The following is a 21,449-nucleotide window of genomic DNA, read 5'->3' on the forward strand; positions in this document are numbered from 1 at the left end:
CATCATAGCTATGAATGACTGTTGTCATCAGACCAATCACAAGTCATGAACCATCAAATTTACATTTGAGTTGTGTAGGCCTATTCCCGTTTTAGATGTGAAAACTGACTTCTGCAATGCTACTATGGACTCTTTGGTGCTTTTCTAGCAATTCCACCAGTGGGAAAGCTCACGCGCATTTAGAGTAAATAGAAACAGTGATAACCCACACAATACTCAATGTGAACCCCACGGTTCAGAGAAGGAGTTAACAGCTGCAACAGCTTGATGTTTCCAGCACAAAGCAATATCACACACGCTTTCATCAAGAAGATCCCATGTTATTGTTTGAGTCGTGTTCACTGCCGTTTTCCTCCTTGCTTTCTCGTTATCCGAGCTCCATCCATGGTTCTTTCTTTCATGACTAATGGTGCCATGAAGACTACACTGCTTTTCATATCTGTCAATACATTAATGAGAGACATTGGCCCCATTACACTCTGGCCTGGCTGTTCCCCCGGGGAAGCGGGGCAGTGGGGAGAGAGCAGGCCTACCAATGATTGCTGTGTTCTTCGCCACAGTGTGGAGCTTCCCTTTAATCATCTCCCCTTTTCAGAACTTCTCCAGTTGTAGCCTGGGGCATATCACAAGCACAAACTTACCGCCATTTCATCAATATTCTGTCATTTGGCCTCACCATGGGATCCTTGTGTGATAAATTGTGCTCACCATGATAAACTATATTGCCTAACTGTGCAGTCACCAAGGGACCGAGCCCCGGGTTTGCAGAATATTATGTAAAAAGGACCTCTGTGAATATGCTACAGTACAGTGAGGTGGCAATAGGCAAAGTGTAAATAGTCATGAAGCTTAAAAACATAATGGAAAGACTTCAGCATGTTCAGCATGTATTGTACACGTACTGTAACCAGCAAAAAAGAAAAGAAAAGTTACATTTGAATTACAAGGCCAAGTAAAATGTCCTTCAACAACACAAGCATAGTAATTAATGTCTAATGAAACATCATTTTAAAGCACGTAAAAGTAGCTTACCTCAAATGTCCTTCGAATCTCAGAGGGTGGTCACATAAAATATTTTGATATGATGTTGGTGGTGTTTCTCTGGTGCCTTTTCATAATTTATACCACGGTGTGTATTTGATTTTTTTTATTTGATGAAAACTAACTAAATTAGCCAAAAGAGACTGGGGCCATTAAGAGGTAATTATGCACCCCTCATAACAACACTTGTTTCTGCTATTTTTGGAACAGTGGGATTTTCATGGGCAGTGACTGAGAGAACCACCATCACATTAAACAAAATGTGTGATGAATTATTTCTAGTGACATAAAAACAGACAAATATCCAAATAGCTCCCATTAAAGGATTTTAATTTGTAATAATTGAGGCTCGAATTATCTTCCTCAGACTTCTGAGTAAATCTGAGGAAGATGCTGTGTGCCTTGAAACATTGCAAATTTAAATCCTTTTAACGGGAGCCATTTGGTGTACAAATCCTTCTGTTTTTATTGGTTTTGGGATATCAATGACTTTTTTTGATCATTTGATTTGATTTCTTCCGTGCCCGTTGTTAACCATTTTAATCCTTGTGTCCCAATTTTGGGTTATGTCGTCATTAGCTATCATTAGCTAACATTCCAGACTTCTCGTGTTAAAGTAAGGCAGTGTATTTCAAAAGAGCTTTCCCGTCAACTGTTGGTTATACTAATATTAGAAAGAAATAATGACACCAATTCTAGTGACTGAGATAACCCTGTATCCTGTTACATTTAAGACGGTGTGGGCTATAGGCATACTAGACACATAGATACATTATTTTATTTAATCATATCTGTTACAGTATGTGCCTTATCTCCTTTTCTAACATCGCAATCGCATATTTTAAAAAGTACGGTATGCATGACACCGTGGGAGGAATAAATATGCATTGCCTTTGTTTATTGTATCGCCTGCATCTGTGTCTTTCCTTCAATCTCTGTCAGGTACAGCATTAAGATGGATCTTGCAGCATTGCTACTGTTCCAAGCCGAAATGTGTGCTGAAATCAAAACAAACTGAAAATAATAGCCACATTTGAATAACAATAGGATTTCACTTCATGTCAAGTATCATCTGTGTCTGAGAAGCCGCGCGAGAGCTGTCTCACAGGGCTGTCACAGACGGTGCCATCACTCGTGGGGGTTATAAGAGTGATATACAGGCTGGGCATGCCGTTGCTTTGTTGAGATGTCCATGGTAAATCATGCTTTAGCATTCTGCTCTGGCAGATTTATGCCAGGACATAATCAGGTGTGATCCGGGGAAAACAAGGACGGAGTCTGGAGAAAGCTCGGAGGCCTCTGGAATAGTGCTAAAAAGAGTGGGGCTAGCATTTACAAAGGCTGCAGCTTGCACTGACACCAAGGCATAGCTTCATTTGGTTGTTTTGATGCGTAAAAAAACCCCATATACACATTTTTGTCTCAAAGCCCCTGTGTCATTTTCAGTCCGGTGACTGAATCGGAACCCGCTTTGGTGCAACATTCCCATCTGTGGGAGGACTGAAAACTTGAACACTTGGTTGATCGCTGTCTTGCCTCATCTATTGCAGAGTCACAGAGGGGAAACATATTTGCTTTTGCCCTCTGCTGATGGATATTGATTGGATGAAAAGAGCCCACATCTATATGCACTCTGGTGGCTACCTGCTCGAAGCATCAACCTCTGTCACCTTTGAGGCGACTGCTGCTAGACAAGGACAAAAGGATAAAGCAAGGGATCTACTCGCATAATGGAGACAGACTATCCTAAACATTAGCACAGAGGTCATTATTTAATTGTTTTCATCGCTGACTGGCAGAAACCTAGTATCTCCATATTTCATCTTTTTATGTTTTTCATAAATGAATGCCCTATTTTGTCGTGTAAAAGTAGCAAAAATAGTCAATCTACCAATCCAATCCAATCCAATCCACTTTATTTATAGAGCACATTTAAAACAACAGTGTTGAACCAAAGTGCACTGTTGTTACACTCAGTAACACTCTTGTAACACTCAGTAACACTCAGTACACTTTGTACACTCAGTAACAAAAAAATACTAAAATACCAAGAGCAAAAACAATACACAATAAACAGGACAACATATAGACACATTGCCTGAATTTTTCAACGCTCTAACATGGGGTGGAAGCTCGTTCCATCGTTTGGGCGATAGAGCAAAAAATCAGCTTTGTTGGTGGGACCTTAAGAAGTGACTGGTCAGTAGACCTCAAGACCCTTGTAGAGTTATTGGGAGGTGGAAGCTACAATATGTACAATGGTGCCACCCATTTAAAGACTTAAAAACAAACATTAAAATCTTAAACTGAATCGTGTAACGAACAGGGAGCCAGTGTAGGGAGGCAAGAATCGGGGAGATGTGATCATACTTCCGTGCCCCTGTTAAGAGGCGAGCGGCCGCGTTTTGGACTAACTGTAGTTGTGACAAGCAGGCTTGGATAACATCTACAACCTCACAACGTGATGCGATGCATTGTTATAGATGCTAAAATAGATTTTTACCTAAAATGATATGCCCAACATAGGGACGCAAGGTTTAAAGTGGGTTTTATAGTATTTAACCAATGAAAAATATGACTTGTGACTAAATAATAACTACATTGGAACTTCCATTCTTCCATTGGAGCAACATTATTTTTCCATTCCCTAAAAAGTAATGGTTTTGGGCATACAAGGTTTCCGCCTGACAGCAACGTTATGCTTCTGTCTAGCCAATATTATCTCTTTTATTTTTTTAATATGTAAAAAGTGCTTTAGAGACAGATGGTGGGTCTTGGTTGAGAGAGTCTGCTGTTTATGGGTAGACCTGAGCCCAGGAGGAGGGCTTTATGAGGTGTTAGACACCCAGTGATTAAATAGCCATGTCCAGGGACACGCACCCATAGGGCCTCCCTGCTCTGACATTCGACACTATTGCAGCACAAGCTGAGTGTTCAGTGCTGCACAAACACAACCTATACACAGACTTGGAGGACAGTCTGATCTTGTCTGTCTGTCTGTCTGTCTGTCTGTCTGTCTGTCTGTCTGTCTGTGTCCGTCTCTCTGCCTACTGACACACAACATTTAAAGTGATGTTGAACCTTCATAGAGCCTTGGGTTGTATAGCTATCCGTCCAATTATTGCGATTGCGAAGAAGTTGAAGGATAAAATTAAGTCTGATAATGATGTACCGTGCATGTTCACATCATGTATACTTTACATTACTTAACACAATTTTTCAATGATATATTCTTTTACCATTTTGGACAAACTAGCCAATTTTACATTGAGGTGCCTAGATGTCCCTAGTGCCCACCTATCCTGTATCCGTATGAACATAAAATAATCGTTTTTTGCCTGTTTCACCTGCTGGCAATAGCATTGCATTGTTGCTCACGTTACACCGATATCAGTGGCCTATTAAGTTTTGAATAATGTAGCAGAAATAAAGCCATTTCACTTCCCCCACATTACAGGACAATTTATTTTATATCAGCTTTGTTTCACTTTGTTTTATGTACCAAAAGCATACTTTTGAGACCTGTTTCTCAATGAGAGTGAATTGCTAATGATGGTGTCTCGTTCACAGCTACAGTACAGATAACATTGGATAATTTCTGGACTGGATTATGCCCAGGTAGCATATAACCAAAGGTTCTACCAAAGTTCAACATTGCTTTTACAAGAATTCTGACATGGGGTTCTTAAGAATGTGATGAAGAGGCAGAGTTATTCTTGCTGTGGGCTTTCTCCTTTTGAGAAACCCTTCAGTCTGAAGTCAACGTGGTCACTGGTCAGAGAGAATCTTATGGCATGGAAAGCGTTTGGGGGGGAGCTGAACCAACTCCTTAACTCTGTAATTGAGATGCACAAAGAATACAGCGTTCGTATCAAATGAAAAACTATTTTAATGCAAGACAGGAGCAGCGGTTGCCAGGGAAAATAAGTTGATCGAGGAGTTGTCTGCCCCTTGTGGTTTAGTGGCGAGACCTACTGCCCAGTCTATGATTAGCCAGGACATGCACTAATTTAGCTCAGACTTGCGGCAGAGGGATGTGCTTAATGTCAAGTACTGTAGCGATGACATCTGTTGATATTAGCTTGAAACAAAGGACTCACTGTTAATTTATCAAAACGCTGGTATATTTAAGCAGCCTGTGAAACAGAATGTCTAACAAGGAGAAAGAACGAGAGAGTGAGAGAGAGAGAGAGAGAAAAAATAAGTTTTGTATAATTGAACAGAGAGAGAAATGGAGAGATGGATAGGGGTCAGGGTCAAGTCAGGCTAAAGGGTGGTGTTGCGTGTGAGCTGCGTAAACGTTTTCAGGGGGAGATGGTCCAGCTTACACATTCATATCACTGTCGGGTGGAAACCTTGTATGACCAAAATGGTTACTTTTCAGGAAGTGGAAAAAATAACCAAAAAATGAAATACGGAGATACATGGTTTCTGCCCGACAGGGACGATATGAGAGGTTGACAGCTCTTCAATGGGGCATCATCTCTCCGACAGTTAAAAGAACTGGGGTCCCTGACATCCTGCAGCCGGCAGGAGTGTGACAGAAGCTTCAAAGCTTGTGACACGTCAGCTTTTGATCTGAGTATAGGCAAGGGCATCTGAACACACCATTGGCCAGAGTACAGTTGACTCACATTTGTATGCTGAGCCGAACGGTGGCATTCAGCCACTTCTCGCTGAAGACACACACGGGCCAATACCAATGCATGTGCCAGGTCATGCATGGACGCATGGGTGCATGTGCGTACACTCACGCAGAGTGCGCACAAACGTACATTCATTATGAGTTCAAAGGCGGACAACAAATGCTGTTCGAAATACACAGAGTGTAGGTGAACACAATACAGAATGAGCTTGGTACATTATTATCTCGTGCTATAGGTTGTTTGTCTTTGCAGGCTACCCACTTTTTTTCACATAATGAGCAAACTATGTGTATTCAATATGTTGGGTTTGACATAATACTCATTCCTATGAGTTGAAAGGTGAGACCATATGTTGATGTGACAGACTGCTGTATGAGCATAGGATGTAGCTGTTCCCTTTTAATGATATTTACTTACTGAATTAATCCCTTGTATAGCTGTCTAGTCCTGTCGGCTTCTGCTTCCCTGTTGGTATTCCTCTCAACACACCAGCAGACGGTCGAGATGAAAGCGAGTGAGAAAAAGTTTACAACTGACTGATCGATTGATGTTGGGAATACACACAGCAAGATCCTTAAGGTTGATCTAACTCTGAAAGTGCAAAAATTGACACGTAAGGGGTCCAGTCATGGGGCCTTATTGACAAAGCTCCTCTCTATCAAATGTGTACTAAAGCTGGACTCAGCTCAGACCTACTCTATTAGACAGGAATAAATAAAAGCCCATAGCGCACAAGAGAAAAAAAGATAGTTCTGTGATGACTAACACTTACGTTTGAGACCAGCGAGACAGACCCATCCCAATAATAAAATGTATGGAGAGAGGAAGTGCAGAAAAAGAGGTGAAACCACAGTGAAGTAATATATGGCTCAGGACAGAAACCAGGGAGAGGGCAGAAAGAGAGTGAAAAATATGGTTGAGGAGAAAAGGATAGAAATAGCAGAGAAGACTCCAGTCTCCTGCAGTTTTCATGAATTGATGTTTAATCATGACTAATCACTCCCCATTATTCTGAAGCCAAGCACTTTTTAGGTGACCTCTATCAAAATTCTAAACTCAAGCACTTTTAGTTGACCTTTTCAAAGAAATGTACAAGCGGATACATTTGCTTTGTTTTCTTTTTTATTATATATATTTTTTAATCCAAGTTGAAGCAAAGGAAACATCTCGGCTGTCCGTTTGAGCCTCTGCAATCTTGATAAATACAACACTGAATCAATCGCACATTTCCCAACTACATTATGCCTGGTTCTGTAAATCTGAAACTAAATCCGCATTTGCAAAGTTGTCCGAAACTGATCCCTTAACCACACACCCTGGGGGTACTGTTAAAAGATTCTGTCACTAGCCAAAAGCGCTGCCTCAAACCTTGAAGAGAAATAGATTATAAATAATATATGATACTTAAAGCAGAATAATGAAGGCCACACTAGGGTTCTTTTTTTGGCACTAGTCTACCACATATGGATGTGGGCAATGTATAGAACGTTGGCCTCCCAAATGCTGCATGCCAAACATCTTAATCTTAGAGTAGCTGTAGGCTTCCAAGACGCTTTGCTTTTACCACAAAAAGCTTCATTCAGGAGTTGTGTTGTTCACACTGTACACATAAGAGGGAATGATTAGGAAGGTGCCTTCCTAAGGCATACACCTTGTTGTGATTAATTATTTGATGCGGATTTGCTAATGAATGCTATATAATATTCAAACAAATAACTTGACAGACAGACAAGATCTCAGCCCGCACGTCCCCACCATAAACTCCTCTCATGGGTGTCTTGTCGACGCTGATTACAGAACCATAACTACCGCACACTAATGGCACCTTTAATGTCATCAGGCACCAGAATAGTCACTATCAAACATCAGGATGATAATCATCAGTTAGGATGTCATTGAAAACAAAGGCGGTGTAATTTCCTGGTGTGAGGCATGGGGGGCGGGGTGCTTCTGTCTGATCTCTCATAATCATTTTGATTAGAACATCTTCTATATTGTCTGACGGCTGTTTGTAGAAAACGTCCCTCTTTTACAGGTGCATGTATGTGCACTACCTTCCACTCCATGCTTCGTCATGTTATGTTATGTGGACATCATATCTGCTTGTCATCTTATCGTGGTAGATTGTTTATTGATTTGTTTATTTTGCTCTGTTTGCATGCGTGAATGCGGTTGTGCCACAGAAACAGTATACTAGTTGCATTTACACCCTGTTTCATAACAAGCTTTCCCATAGCATGATAAACAGTATTGCAAAAGGCAGTGCAGTTCCATGTTAGGTCATGTAAATTTAATGAAGCCATATTGTATTAATTATGAATGTGATTTGCATGAGACATATTTACACATTTTCATTTAAAAAATAATATTCATTTATGCATTTGTAATGAGTGTGTTTTGCTGTCTCCTGCCAACTCGCAACACCCATTCCTCAAAGACATAGTGCCACCTAGTGTGCATTGTAGCACATTACATGCCAGATTGCTTGTTGCAGTAGTATTATTAATTCATGGGCAGTGAAGACCGAGATGGACTTCAGTGGCCTTTAACAGAGGCAAACTACACCTTCGCTATTTTGTGAAGAGCTTCAGTTAGTCTCTCTCTCTCTCTCTCTCTCTCTCTCTCTCTCTCTCTCTCTCTCTCTCTCTCTCTCTCTCTCTCTCTCTCTCTCTCTCTCTCTCTCTCTCTCTCTCTCTCTCTCTCTCTCTCTCTCTCTCTCTCTCTCTCTCTCTCTCTCTCTCTCTCTCTCTCTCTCTCTCTCTCTCTCTCTCGATCGACCTGTTTTATGGTGACTTGGACAAAGACTTTATATTTATAGAGCTCATTGTAATATGACAGGAAAGGTAATGTAATTTCCATTTTATCTTGACTCAATTTGATTTGATTATTCACGGAATGAGAAGGAATTCATCATTAAACATGTTAATTCATAGCATTTTCTAGATCAGTGGTTCTCAAACGTTTTCATGTCAAGGACCCCAAAATGAATACCAATCTGAACACGTTTTGTGGTAGGGACCCCCATAAGAGACGTTTTGTCAAGATTTGTCAAAATGTTTTGAATATAGCCAATCTACAAGCACACAACGCGTCAACCATTATACTCGAAAAAAATAAGATAGGTAATTTCGCTGGGGACCCCCTGGAACCCCCTCAAGGACCCCACTTTGAGAACCACGGTTTCCAGGTCAATCCTTCAGATGTGTGAGGTTTACTTAAATATTACTAGCCAATCTGTTGCAGTGAGTGCATGGCGTTTGACCCTCTGGGCAGTATCAGGCCTGTTGGAGTGTTTTGACATCTCCTGTGACAGGATTAACACATCAAAAGCAGTGTTGGGGCCTACAGCAAGTATAACACTGTCATCACACCACCTTTCATGTTCCGCTCAGGTTCAGTACAATTTTGCGTAAGCCAACAGCATGTCAGACGGAAGCCGATAATGGAGATGACCTGCCACTATCAGACTTTCCCTCAAGACTTCAGGGGAATGTCAAATCCTGGGTTTTCGATAAAAAAAAAGAAGGCCAGCCTCCATCGTGAAGCAAGCTATGTCACCGGGCCAAACTGTTATGGATTATTCATCTATCTAGTAGGCTACTCTAAATCTGAATAATGCTGCAAGTTGACATAGTCATAGTTGATATTATTCATTTCAGAATAAGAAAATGAAACCCAAAATGTAAAATATGAGATTTCAGACCGGTCAGGGTCATTTCTAATCTCTCATGATTCCATTCTGCTTCTTCTCCTTCTCCTTTGTCTCTATCGAGGACAGTTTAGTCAATTGTGTGTGTGTGTGTGTGTGTGTGTGTGTGTGTGTGTGTGTGTGTGTGTGTGTGTGTGTGTGTGTGTGTGTGTGTGTGTGTGTGTGTGCGCGTGTGTGTGCAGAGAGAGAGATTGATTTAAATAATGTGGTGGTAGGTGGTAGAATATATATGTGACATATTCAGATATTGCTAGGGACCTATATACTGTACCTGTACTGTAGGTACAGTACCAGGGTTCAGAAAGGAGATTTGTTGTTATTAACTAATAAAATGACACTTGTAATTAACAAAAAATAATAGCACATAATGGAGCAGATTCTGCCAATAAAGAGTGAAATGGCTATATTCATGTTATATTAATCCTAATCGCGTGCCCTCTTAACGTCACAGAATCCAACGGGTCACAGATTTCAGTGTACACAGAATCTTATTTCAAATTCAATAACATGATTACAGCCATTTTGCTAAGTAACTCATTTTTCATATATTATCTTGCCATACATTGCTCTGTATGCTGCCTGTGCCAACTAAATAAAAGAGTGAAAAAGGATGAGTGCTGGTACCTATGATCATATATTATCTTGGCCATGTAGTTATACAACCCAAGGTTCTACAATGTTCAACAATACATTAAGGAGTGAAAGAGTATTTCTGAGTTTTCTGGCACTGGGATTAAGTTGAATATCCCCCACAGACGTCTTCTTTGTATCTTACAAACACCAGCTGAGCATGTGATGTTGTCATACAAACAATATAAACTTTAAAAAGATGCTGGATTTCTTCTAAATAAGCGCCTAGTGTTTCTATGCTCAAAAGTGCTATTCCTAACCAACAACAAAATTAGTTCAAGTGTTGAAGCAATTTTCGCACATCATTTTGAACTCACATGCTGCCAGTGCCATCACATGCCTGTTTTTTAACTACTTGAACCCTAGTGTCCCTTTTCTGGGAATGTCCTAATAGGCAAACTGTGAAAATAGTCGATCTACTGTACAAGCTCAGAACGCATCGCAATGCAATGTGTTGTTGTGAGCTTGTTTTCGCTGAAGAGATTTGGTATAGAGGGGAAAAAAGGAGGAGGCCAAAGATAGTCCCATGGGAGTCCCCAGTCAACGAAGTATACAGTATATTAAATGGTTAAAGAAAGTCTCTAGCTAACATTACCCTTCTCCCCGCAGGTGATTGACATAAAGGAGAAACTGAAGCTCTCTAAGAAGTTTTGGTCCAGTCTTCCTGAGGAGATCTGTGTGGAGAACAACGTGACGACTGGAGAGACTGGTGATGAACAGTGTTGGAATGGACACACCAAGGGCAGGTAATGATCATAGCATTAGAATCTAGCAGGATATTTACAGCAGAAATTCAAAGGCTGCTGATCACCTGCCTTGAATGAAGAATGATATTATTTACGTTCACTGACTCACTGACTGAGTTGTTCGATATGCTATTGCATTATTTGGTTATAATTTTCTAACTGAGTCATTGCAATACTACACTTTTGGTGAATTACAAAATCAATCTTACAAATTTTCAGTCCAGGAAATGTGAAGTATAACTTATGGAAGCTAATTTCAACCACTGAATACATTTATAAAGGTGTTTTTTTTTTTATCTCAGAATAAAGCAGGAATTGTGAAAGTGAACTCTCAATGCTCAGATATACAGTACATTAGCAATTGCGCGGGAAAAAAAACATAAAATGGAGATTTTGGAGAGTTGAAGTCACAATTCAGGACTTTTTAGTGGCAGAAATGGGTTTTCTGGCACTGATTTCATTTAAAAGGTGAATTATGATTAGTATTCTCATTGGCAAATCAATTGAGGATTTGAAATGTCATCAAATAGTGTTCAACATTCTGAGAGATTAGTTTAAAAAGAAGCCGTGGTCAAAACATGTTGGCTTTTTAATGATTTATGCATTATTATTTCCTTCCTTGTTTACTTTTTCTGACATTCTGGAGTGCCTGGATTGTTTTTCTGTTTATCCTGTTTGTGTCCCTGTTTTCCAAGAGCACCCTACACATTTTTGATGTATGTTTGATTATACAGAGCAACCGGTTATCTCTTTTTCTTACACTGCTGAGAGACTTGAGAGAAATGAATACTGTTGGGGCAGAAGGTGCATGGAGCTGCCTCACAAGGAGTTCTTGTTACAAACAGCATGTTTTCCCTGGAGTGATATCTCGAGGATGTCAACATGACTGTTTGGGTGTAGGTCACATGTTCATCTTGTCAGTGTGGATCTCTGCCGTGTTAGAGCCTACAGATCAAAGCGACAATGAAACCCATGTTTGAGGCTAATTTATACTTTGTTGCACTCCCCCACAACATAAGTCACTTGACAAATGTATGTCATTTTTGTCAAGCAAAGTATTAATTAGGCTTTATATTCTCTCTGCCTGTGAGACTTCAGAATACTGAGTATGGTTTACAGCTTCTATAGAAGTCCATACAATTCACTGCATACCGGAGAGCTCAGAAAACTTAATGTTAAGTGTCATTACATTCAGACAAACAAACTAGTCCAGTGTGTAGTAATAATGTGTTTATAATAAATGTCCTTTGTCTACCATGCCAGGTACTTCCCTGAGGTCCAGAAGGATGGACTAACCAATCAGGTGAATAACCCTGAGGTGGCTGTGGACATCACCCGCCCGGACACGTTCATCCGCCAGCAGATAATGGCTCTGAGAGTAATGACCAACAAGCTGAAGAATGCCTACAATGGCAATGATATCTACTTCCAAGACTCAAGTAAGCTATAATATTACCATATCCAATTATTTTTCCTTACACAATTGGCCTCCTTACAGTAATTTATGTTTATTTTCTAATTGTATTTATTATTATTTTATCATAAACCCTATGGACACAAAGAAAAGTTCAACATAATATGTTGTACATTATATAACTTGTATATTATACAAGTTATATGTTTTATCACTCGGGTATTCATCAACCGCCCGGGCTGATATGCCTGTGTGAGATTGGATAGCCTCAGGCAACGATGAATGCTGGGTGATCATCTGTTCATCACATGCCTATAGCCTTATTTATTCGCAAATAGGGTTTGATCAACAATACTTGATATCATTTACAACAGTGCAGTTTTACTTAACTTCTGGAGGTGTATTGCTTAAATAAACAAACAATGTAAACGAGGACTCAGTTCAGAGTCTGAAATGTTCTGAAATAAGTATAATCCTAAATCATGAACGTGAATGAATGTAGATTAATGAGAATGTCAATGAGAAAATAGCATTGATCAACACTTGAATTTAATAAATATATTAAAACAAGGCCTACTGTAAATGAGGACATAATTCATCTCAGTTCATTACAGCATTTATTGCTTAGATAAATCAACATTAATGTAAACAAAGATACTATTGTTGTTGTGAAATATTATAATCATTCATTTCTAACTGAACCCTGTAATTAGAACATGAATCAACTTAGTTTAACATTGGTCCTTATCACTAGAATACTGTCACACGCCTGTACTTCTGGGGCTTCTCATTGCTGGTCGCTGAATCTGCCAAAATGGGTTGACATTCTGTCAAAATCTGCTGTGTGGCTTGAGAAGAACTTGAACAGCATCCAAGATTTCATGCACCGCCATGAAAAACCCAGCGAACGAACAGGTAGTCCCACTGGGATTTCCCCAAAAGTGTGGGCAGAGAGTTGGCTGAGAACGCGGCGGGGTGTTGTTGGCATGACAGTCCATGTTGAAGGGCTGGACTGTGTGGATGCTGTGTTTGACAGAATGTCAGACATTCTCATCTGTTGCTCCATCGGTGTTGCTCTATCGGTGCTGCTGGCAGCATACAGGTCTGTGCCAGCAGGCACAGATCAACAGCCCAGAGGCATGTGGGCACAACCCACCGCTCCAGCCAAGAGATATATATTCGCATGCCATCTACACCCACCTTCACACAGTTGGCTGCAGTGTTGATTTCGTCGACTAAAACTATGACGAGAAATGTCTGTTGACTACCTTTTTTCACTTACGAAAACGAAATAAAAACGAAATAAAAACTAAGCTATGATGACTAAAACTATGACTAAATATACTGACAATTTCGTCAACAAATAAAAACTAGACTAAAATGTTTGGGAGGGACTAGTGGAGAAGAGGTCCAGTAGAACTAAGACAACTAAGACTAAGCGCGCGGGTGTCACAGACCGAAAATAGTTGCTCTACAAGCTCACAGTGAGCTTGTAGATAGGCTATTTTCGGCATGCAGCTAAGTGAAAATCATTTCGATGCCATCACGGCCCGCCAAATCAACTGTGGATTTAGTCGACTAAAATCTTAAGATATGTAGTCGACTAAAACTAGACTAAAAGTAAAACATTTCAGGTGACTAAAATATTACTAAAACTAAACAGAATTTTAATCAAAAGACTTGGACTAAAAATAGTCAAAATCAACAGTGGTTGGCTGTGTTGCCAAGCAATCTACCATCTTCCAAAGTTTAGTTTAGTTTAGTTTACATGTAGTTGACGTGGACATCACAATAACATTGTAACTGCAACAACTAATATGTCAGCCCCCGATGAGCCGGGTGATAATTTGGTAGATTGCTGCCAACCAGGAACTGCCCCTGCCAACAAAATGATAGTCTGCATGGGATTTCTCCACCTTGTGGGGAATGAGTTGGCTGAGAAGAACACGGCAGGTGCTGCTGGCCCTCAGTGCACTACACAGCCATTCTGTGAATCATGGATGGTCACTGTTTTCTGCTCTTTGTTTTTGGTTCCTTTGTGTCTGGATGAAATGACTGTAAGTCAGTGGTTTTCAACCCTTTTTCATATCAAGGTCCATTATTTATTCAGCATTTGAGCCACAGACCACCGTTTGATGAGATTTAGCCTCTCAGGCTATTTATTCTATTTATTTTGTTGTCGTTGGATAAGATTTTGTCTACAATTCCATGCTGTATTTATGTGGTACCATTAGGAGAGATAACAGGCAAACGTTGATCAAAATAACAATTCTTTAATTAAGTAATGCAGATATTTAACAATAATTGAACTCTTGAGAGCGTAAAGGTTTAATTTACACTCTCAAGAGTTAAAGATCTAAAAGGGTCCATTTGGTTACCGACTCTCCATCATTTAGCTGGGGACCACCTGGAACCCCCTCAAGGACCACTGGTGGTCCCCAGACCACTGGTTGAGAACCACTGCTGTAAGTGACTCCTCAGCTGAGAATTCTACCACGTCATCTGCAGAAACTGTTTTTTGGTGGCTGAATTTGTCCATGTTTGACATGGTGAGTTCCTTCAGCAGCACGGTCGCTCAATGTGACAGTTCAGCATGCAGTGACACTCTAGCTTGCAATGATAAGCTCAAGGTGATAAGCTCAGTACATCACCCTCTTTAACTTTTTACCACTCCTCCCTCTCACCCATGGAAAATAAAAGGTAGGTAGTTACGTAATGAATTTATCATGTACTATATCTAGGGCTGTCACGATTACACATTTAAGTTGACGATTAATTATCACTCAAATAATTGGCGATTAACGATTTAATTGTGTTTCTGTCATTGAAAATTAATGGAACATTATGAATAAAAATTACATTTATGTTTGGCTTTTAGCTTTCGTAAACAAAAGTTGCACAGGGCAGATATGACAAATAACACATATTTAATTACTTTATACTTAATTGCGACGCGTTTTGAGCTTATAGATCAGCTATTTCCACTAATTTTGCCTTTTTCTTAACATGGAATTGATTATGACGATTATGACGATTATGCAAAAATAATTGCGATTATATAAAGTAATTGCGATTAGACGATTATGTAATAATTGTGACAGGCCTAACTATATCACATATGGCAGCTAACCAACCAATTCTAGCAAAAGCCTTATCTTCCTGAGGGGTTATGGCAGCTGACCAATAAGCAAAGCTAAATTGCCACCACAGGCTCAACTGGCATCACGAGTGACCTCACTACTTAACCCATTAAAACCGGGAACGCATCTGTGTAACCACTTTAGCCATTCTTTTATACTTTGGCTTTTCAAGAGTGCAGAGTGCCGCACTATGAGCTTGTACTGTAGATCTGCTATTTTTGTGTGCAAATCTTATTATTATTTATTCTTACATTTTCTTACATTCTTACATTTTTAACTCAAATCTTTGCTTCTGGGAGATCCCTGGAACAACATATTTTGAGATGGGGGTCCGTGGCCAAATACATATAATTTTGGGGGCCCTTGAAATTAAAAAGTTGAGAACCACTGATTATAGCAACATAAGTTTAAAAAAAAAAAAGGATTTAGAAGACATTTGTAGAATCCCCAGAAGCAAAGATTTGAGTTACAAATGTTTGCTTTAAAAATATATATATTCACAGATTTGCATATCTGCTATTTTTTTATAGCCAAAGTATAAGATAATGGTTAAAGTGGTTTAAGTCTAAAATGACAGATGCTTTCCCGGTCTTAATGGGTTAAGTATCGTCATGAATATGACAAACCGGGAAGAACCACAGTTGCTGGATGTGGTCAAATTCAGGGCTGAGGAGTTTATCCAGGCGCAAAGGAACCAAAACACTGAGCGGAAACCAATCTCTCCCCACAGTAGGGAATCCCAGCGGGACTACCATTTAGTTGGCTGGGATAGGTCCTTGTTGACAGTAATGTTAATCTATTTATTCACTTAAAAAAATTATTATCGCCTGCGTGAATAAATAAGGCTATGCTTATGTGATAAACAAATTATCATCCAGCATTTTTTTGTCGCCAACCTCCAACTCTAAACGCCCAGTGATGATGAATGCCTGGGTGATAATCTATCACAGTTCTATTCCTTGTCTAATGTTTCTCCTCACATAAACCCTACACTTAGTTGACTGGATTCCCAAATGCTCTATACTAGGCCCCCTCCTATTTTCGCTCGACACAAAATATCTTCGCCAAAAATAGCTGATCTCGACCTTGTAGATCAGCTATTTTCGCCGTATGCTAGCCCCAGAATATGTATGCTAGGGTTCAAGTGGTTAATCTTTCTCAAGCAGCCTCCTTACTCTTGCCTGTGTTGTAGGTGATGAGGGCAGTGGATCGGGCAGTGGCAGTGGCTGCACCGAGGCCTGTACTACAGACGGGGACTTCACTGCCAGCGAGGCTCCCGTGGTGGAAGCAGACCGGAGCGGGCCCGTGGAAGACTCGGCCACACTCTTTGCCCCCTCGCTAGCCCTGCCAACCATGTTGGCCCTCTCAGTCCTGGCACTTCACCGACAATGGAGATAATGCTTGGGGAAGTGGCTAAACTTGGACAGCAGGGTTTCTCTTTTCACTGTTTTTTGTATTCAGGCAGATTTGGAGCGACAGTCAAGCAGACAGTCGTCAGGCTGGCTTGGCCTCGAGGCAAAGAGGGGTCTGCTCTAAGAAAGAGCAGTCATGCATCCTGATTTCCTGCCCTTCCAAAGATTGTGCAGTGCCATCCTTAGACTTGATATGTTTGGCATCACACCACTGTGTAATGTTGATGCCACCCCGATAAACTTTGCTCCAGAGGCTGAAAAAAAATACAATTTTGTTTGCATATGGCAGATGTTAAAGAAGGATTCAGTGTTGAAAAAAAATCCCATGCACTTTGATTGTTAATTTTTTTTAAGGCAGTTGTGTTGTTTGTCGAACCATACTGAAAATGTGGACATTAAGGGTGATCGCCTGGTTTCTAATCTAAATTGCCTTTTAAAATGCAAGGCAATGGCCACCACTTGAATGTTGATTCCATCTTTGGTCTGCTATTGTTCAATTGTTTAACAGAATATTTAACAGAAGAGATAGTTCATGTGAATTATATATAAAATGTCATTTTGTATATAATACACAATAATGGATTATGTAAGTTTATAAGTTAATCATTATTGACCACCAACATGAATTGGATGTTCTCTAACTAATATGACAATTTTACCAATGACTGCATTCTTTTATGAGAGCAGACCACAATGAGAATAATAACATTGACCTTACCATGTTTGTGTCATGATTTCCCTTTAGCAAAGTTGCGAAAAGAAAGGATGTCTCCAAGGTATATCATGGGTTGGTCATGGGTCTGCTCTTAGCCAGCTCCTTGCTCTTGGCTATCAATTGAAATGGGTCAATGGCTGCCTTATCCCTGGACTCAAACCAAGCATGCTCTTAACAGTTGAGTGTGCTCACATCCAGTGTTTCATTAAAATTGATGAATTATCATGAGATTAACCAGGCTGTAAACATACGTTGGATAAAGAATTTGATTTATATTTTCTCTTTTATCAAATATGAAACCTAGCCTGGCAACTCAGGATTAAAATGTTCTCAGTTATAGTATGCCAACTTTTATTGAAATGCACATGCTTACATTTCCATATACTTATTTGCCTTGCAAAGTATTAGTTGTTATCTGCAAAATGCCTTCATGTTATGCTGGATTTAGAGGCCTGGTGTCAGGATCAGACGGTGTGGACAATTGTACTGTACCTTGAAGCCAGAAAGAATCACCAATGAAAATGCAGTTATTGCTATACATATGTATGATCAAGGTAAAGAAAATAGCTTGACTTTGACCGTGCCACAAATTTCATAGATGTTTTAAATTGGAAAACTATTAAATGTGTACCTGGCATGTGACTGCACAAAATATGATGTACTCTGTGATTACATTAAACAGAGGTTTTGAACAAATTGTTCTAAAAAAGACATGCATTTGAGTTTCTAGAAAACAGCATTGAATAAATGCTGTCATTCAGTCAGTCTTAAAAGTATGTGAAATGTCTTCAAAGTGTTAAATTATTGATAATTCGTTAATACAGTCAAATGAGAGGAAAATATACTGAGAGTACGTGCCAAATAGAAGACATTGGTGACTAGAAATGCAAAAAATAAATAAAGAAGTGTCCCCAAATGTATCTCTTAAGCTTGAATGGTTACGTCTGTACCACAGACAGGCTTGTAGCCGACCACAGTCACCTGTGAAATGAGAATCTGTGCAGACTGGACAAGGCTGAATGCTCTGGCGAAACTACTCACTAGAGCGAGCTTACAGAGAATATGAGAGGCTTGGGATTGCTGGAGGGGGCGTGCAGTATCCAGCCGCCCAACTCACGCCAACAAAACCAGCCCCGAGCAGCACTGTATATCCACAGTTCTCTCTGAGAGTCCATCAGCTCAATAAACCACAAAGGCCGGCTAAGCTCACATCTCAAGGGAATTAGCCAGTATATACACTATATCATATCCCTTATCAGTTGGGCTTTGCAGTATATCACAGAAAATGTGTTGAGCTTTCATTGTTGCCGTTTACTCCGTATTAGTGTTCACATTTCAATGAAGGACAAAACGAGGGGAAAAAGAAAAATGTGGTGTGCAAACATTTTTGTCCCTTTTGTCTACAAGTCCTTTAGAGAAATATTCTTTATTCTGAATAATGATCTTACAGGATACCCTTTTTAGGTTTTGTATCATTGCACTTTTAATGGTAATATTTTTGCAATAAAATAAAAAAAATGGGATGTGGGTCTGGATGTGGATATGAATTAGCCTGGTAAACCCTCCCTCCGGAAATCTCAATTCCATTTCATTTCAGGAGTGAGTCTGGCCTGATCCGCCTGTCTGCAATATTGGCTGTGCTGGAGTTGGGCGGGAGTAATACCGTTGACCGACAACCCCTTCAGCCAATGATAATTTTTCCCCTTCAGCCAATCAGCAGTTCACCAGTCTTAATGTGACGCGACGGGACTTTTGAGACAGCCATACCCAAAATGGGTTGCCTTTTTCGGGTACAATGGTGTCACTGCCCGCCCCTACCGGTTCTCTAATTTTTTTTTTTTAAATAGGCTTTGTCATGATTAATTGACCACATATATGAAGTTAAACAACTAAATTCTATCCAAACGATATCTTATAAGTAAATTCCGTGCCTCAAAATAGAAGTTAGAGAGCTTTTTGAAGTAAAAAAATAGCGGAGAATTTGCCGCACAAGAAAAAGATGGCTGCCGTTCGTGTTTTGGGCTCACTCGAACTCGCCACCTGATTGGCCAACGTAAGCTGTCAATCACAGAACAATGAGCGACGACGCTGATAGGCCCGGCCGTTTGGCATACAGAGCCAATATTGCAGAAAGGCGGATCATGCCAGACTCACTCCTGAAATGAAATGGAATTGAGATTTCCGGAGGGAGGGTTTACCAGGCTAGATATGAATATGAATCAATCAAAAAACAAAATTAGCAAGAAACAGCAGTTTTTCTTTTCTTCCTCTTTTTTTTTTACTATCAGTGCATTAGTGTATGAATTCAATTCCTAATGAATTCAGTTCATAGGGATGTTAGGGGTTTGAAAACACTTTAAAGCTAACAAGAGTAATGACCTGGATAAACAAATATGCCTTACAGTTTTTTTTCCTGATGCAATGAAGACTATTGCATTTGTGTTTTGTTACTCTTCTTGAGAATAAATATTTATTAAAAAGATTCAAATAGCTTTGTACTGTATCTAATAACAAGTGTTTTAAAATAAATGTTTAATAGTGTGTTGCAATTTTAATTTCACCATTTAACACCTTGTTGCGCAAGGGGTTAAAATAAGTGTTAAAGAACTCTATATTCTCATAGCTATAGAGCATAGCAGTGGCGGACATTTTGTGGTTCCACCGATAAAAATCCCATTCATTTTGCCCATAGAGATTTCCGAAAAATATTTATATTAATTATTTTAAGCCTGGAACCAAGCCATCCAGGCCCCTGGGCTCTGGTGAATCATGACCATAAAACATTTGATTCTGTGTCAAGAAATATGAATATTCAAATATTGTTTGACACAGAATCAAATGTTTTATGGTCATGATTCACCAGGAGCCTGGATGGCTAGGTTCCAGGCTTAAAATAAATATTTATATATAATATTTTCAGAAATCTCTATGGGAAAAATGAATGGGCTTGGAAAAATGAATCAAGTGCCTTGTTTCTGAACACAGAGGTTCCTTGTTCGAGTTTTTGACCTTCTGTTGTCAAGTTTTGAAGCTAACCATAGATTAGATAGCAGCACCATAGAAAAGAGGTAAGCACCATAATAAGCACCATAGAAAACAGGTAAGCACCATAATAAGCACCATAGAAAACAGGTAAGCGCCACAGGGAGCACCATAGATGACAGGGAAGCACCACAGGAAGCACCATAGGTGACAGGGAAGCACCACAGGGAGCACCATAGATGACAGGGAAGCACCCCCATAGGGAGCACCACAGAAGACAGGGAAGCACCATAGACATCTTACATTTAAAGGTCCTAGTGCAGTGGTCTACTCTAGCCCTGTCTCTGAACCCAGACATTCCTTGTTTAAGTCCCAGACATTCTGTCAGAAAGTTTTGAGGCTATCATACAAAAGAACACCTCAAAAGCACTATAGGAGACAACTTCTACTCATCAAAGGTATGATGTTATACTAATGCTCAAACTCTCAGCACTGAGTTTCCATGTTCAAGTCCCAGACCTGCTGTAGTTAAATGCAGGAGTGCTGTAAAGTTTTAAATGTTAATATATGAACAAAAAACTCAAAAGCACTGAAAGACAAATCTGGGGTATAACAGAAAAGTGCAGCTATAATGTATTTCAACTTTACTAACTGAACGCTAACATACAAAAGAACACTTCAACAGTACTAAGAAACATCTGCTGCAGTGTGACAGAGTTGTGGAGTAGTGGTCTAATGATCAGACTCTCAGCACAGCGATTCCATGTTCATATCCCAGTTCTCTGATAGTTCAATGCTGGAGTATTTCATCTTTACTAACTGAAGGCTAACATACAAAAGAATGCTTCAACAGTAAGGAGACATCTGCTGAAAGTGACAGAGTGATGCTCAGTAGATGGGCTAATGACCAGACTCTCAGCTTCCATGTTCAAATCCTAGTCATCCTATACTTCAATGCTGGAGTACTCAAGGCTAAAATACAAAAGAACTAAAAAAGCACCAGAAGACGCCTAG

At 39.8% G+C, this 21,449-nt stretch overlaps 1 protein-coding gene across 1 annotated transcript in view; it reads left to right on the forward strand.

Annotated features, from left to right (window-relative positions):
* Nucleotides 1–18,974, forward strand: part of LOC308105745 (glypican-6-like) — a 115,579-nt gene extending 96,605 nt beyond the window's left edge. Inside the window, exons 7-9 of the mRNA XM_080456672.1 lie at nucleotides 10,636–10,772; nucleotides 12,036–12,211; nucleotides 16,519–18,974. Coding sequence (XP_080312798.1) covers nucleotides 10,636–10,772; nucleotides 12,036–12,211; nucleotides 16,519–16,724 — 519 coding nt within the window. The 3' untranslated portion in view covers nucleotides 16,725–18,974. The remainder of the gene's footprint in view (nucleotides 1–10,635; nucleotides 10,773–12,035; nucleotides 12,212–16,518) is intronic.
* Nucleotides 18,975–21,449: the final 2,475 nt, after the last annotated feature.

This window comes from Gymnoscopelus braueri, assembly GCF_963280865.1.
Source record: "Gymnoscopelus braueri genome assembly, chromosome: 18".
NCBI classification, from domain to species: domain Eukaryota; kingdom Metazoa; phylum Chordata; class Actinopteri; order Myctophiformes; family Myctophidae; genus Gymnoscopelus; species Gymnoscopelus braueri.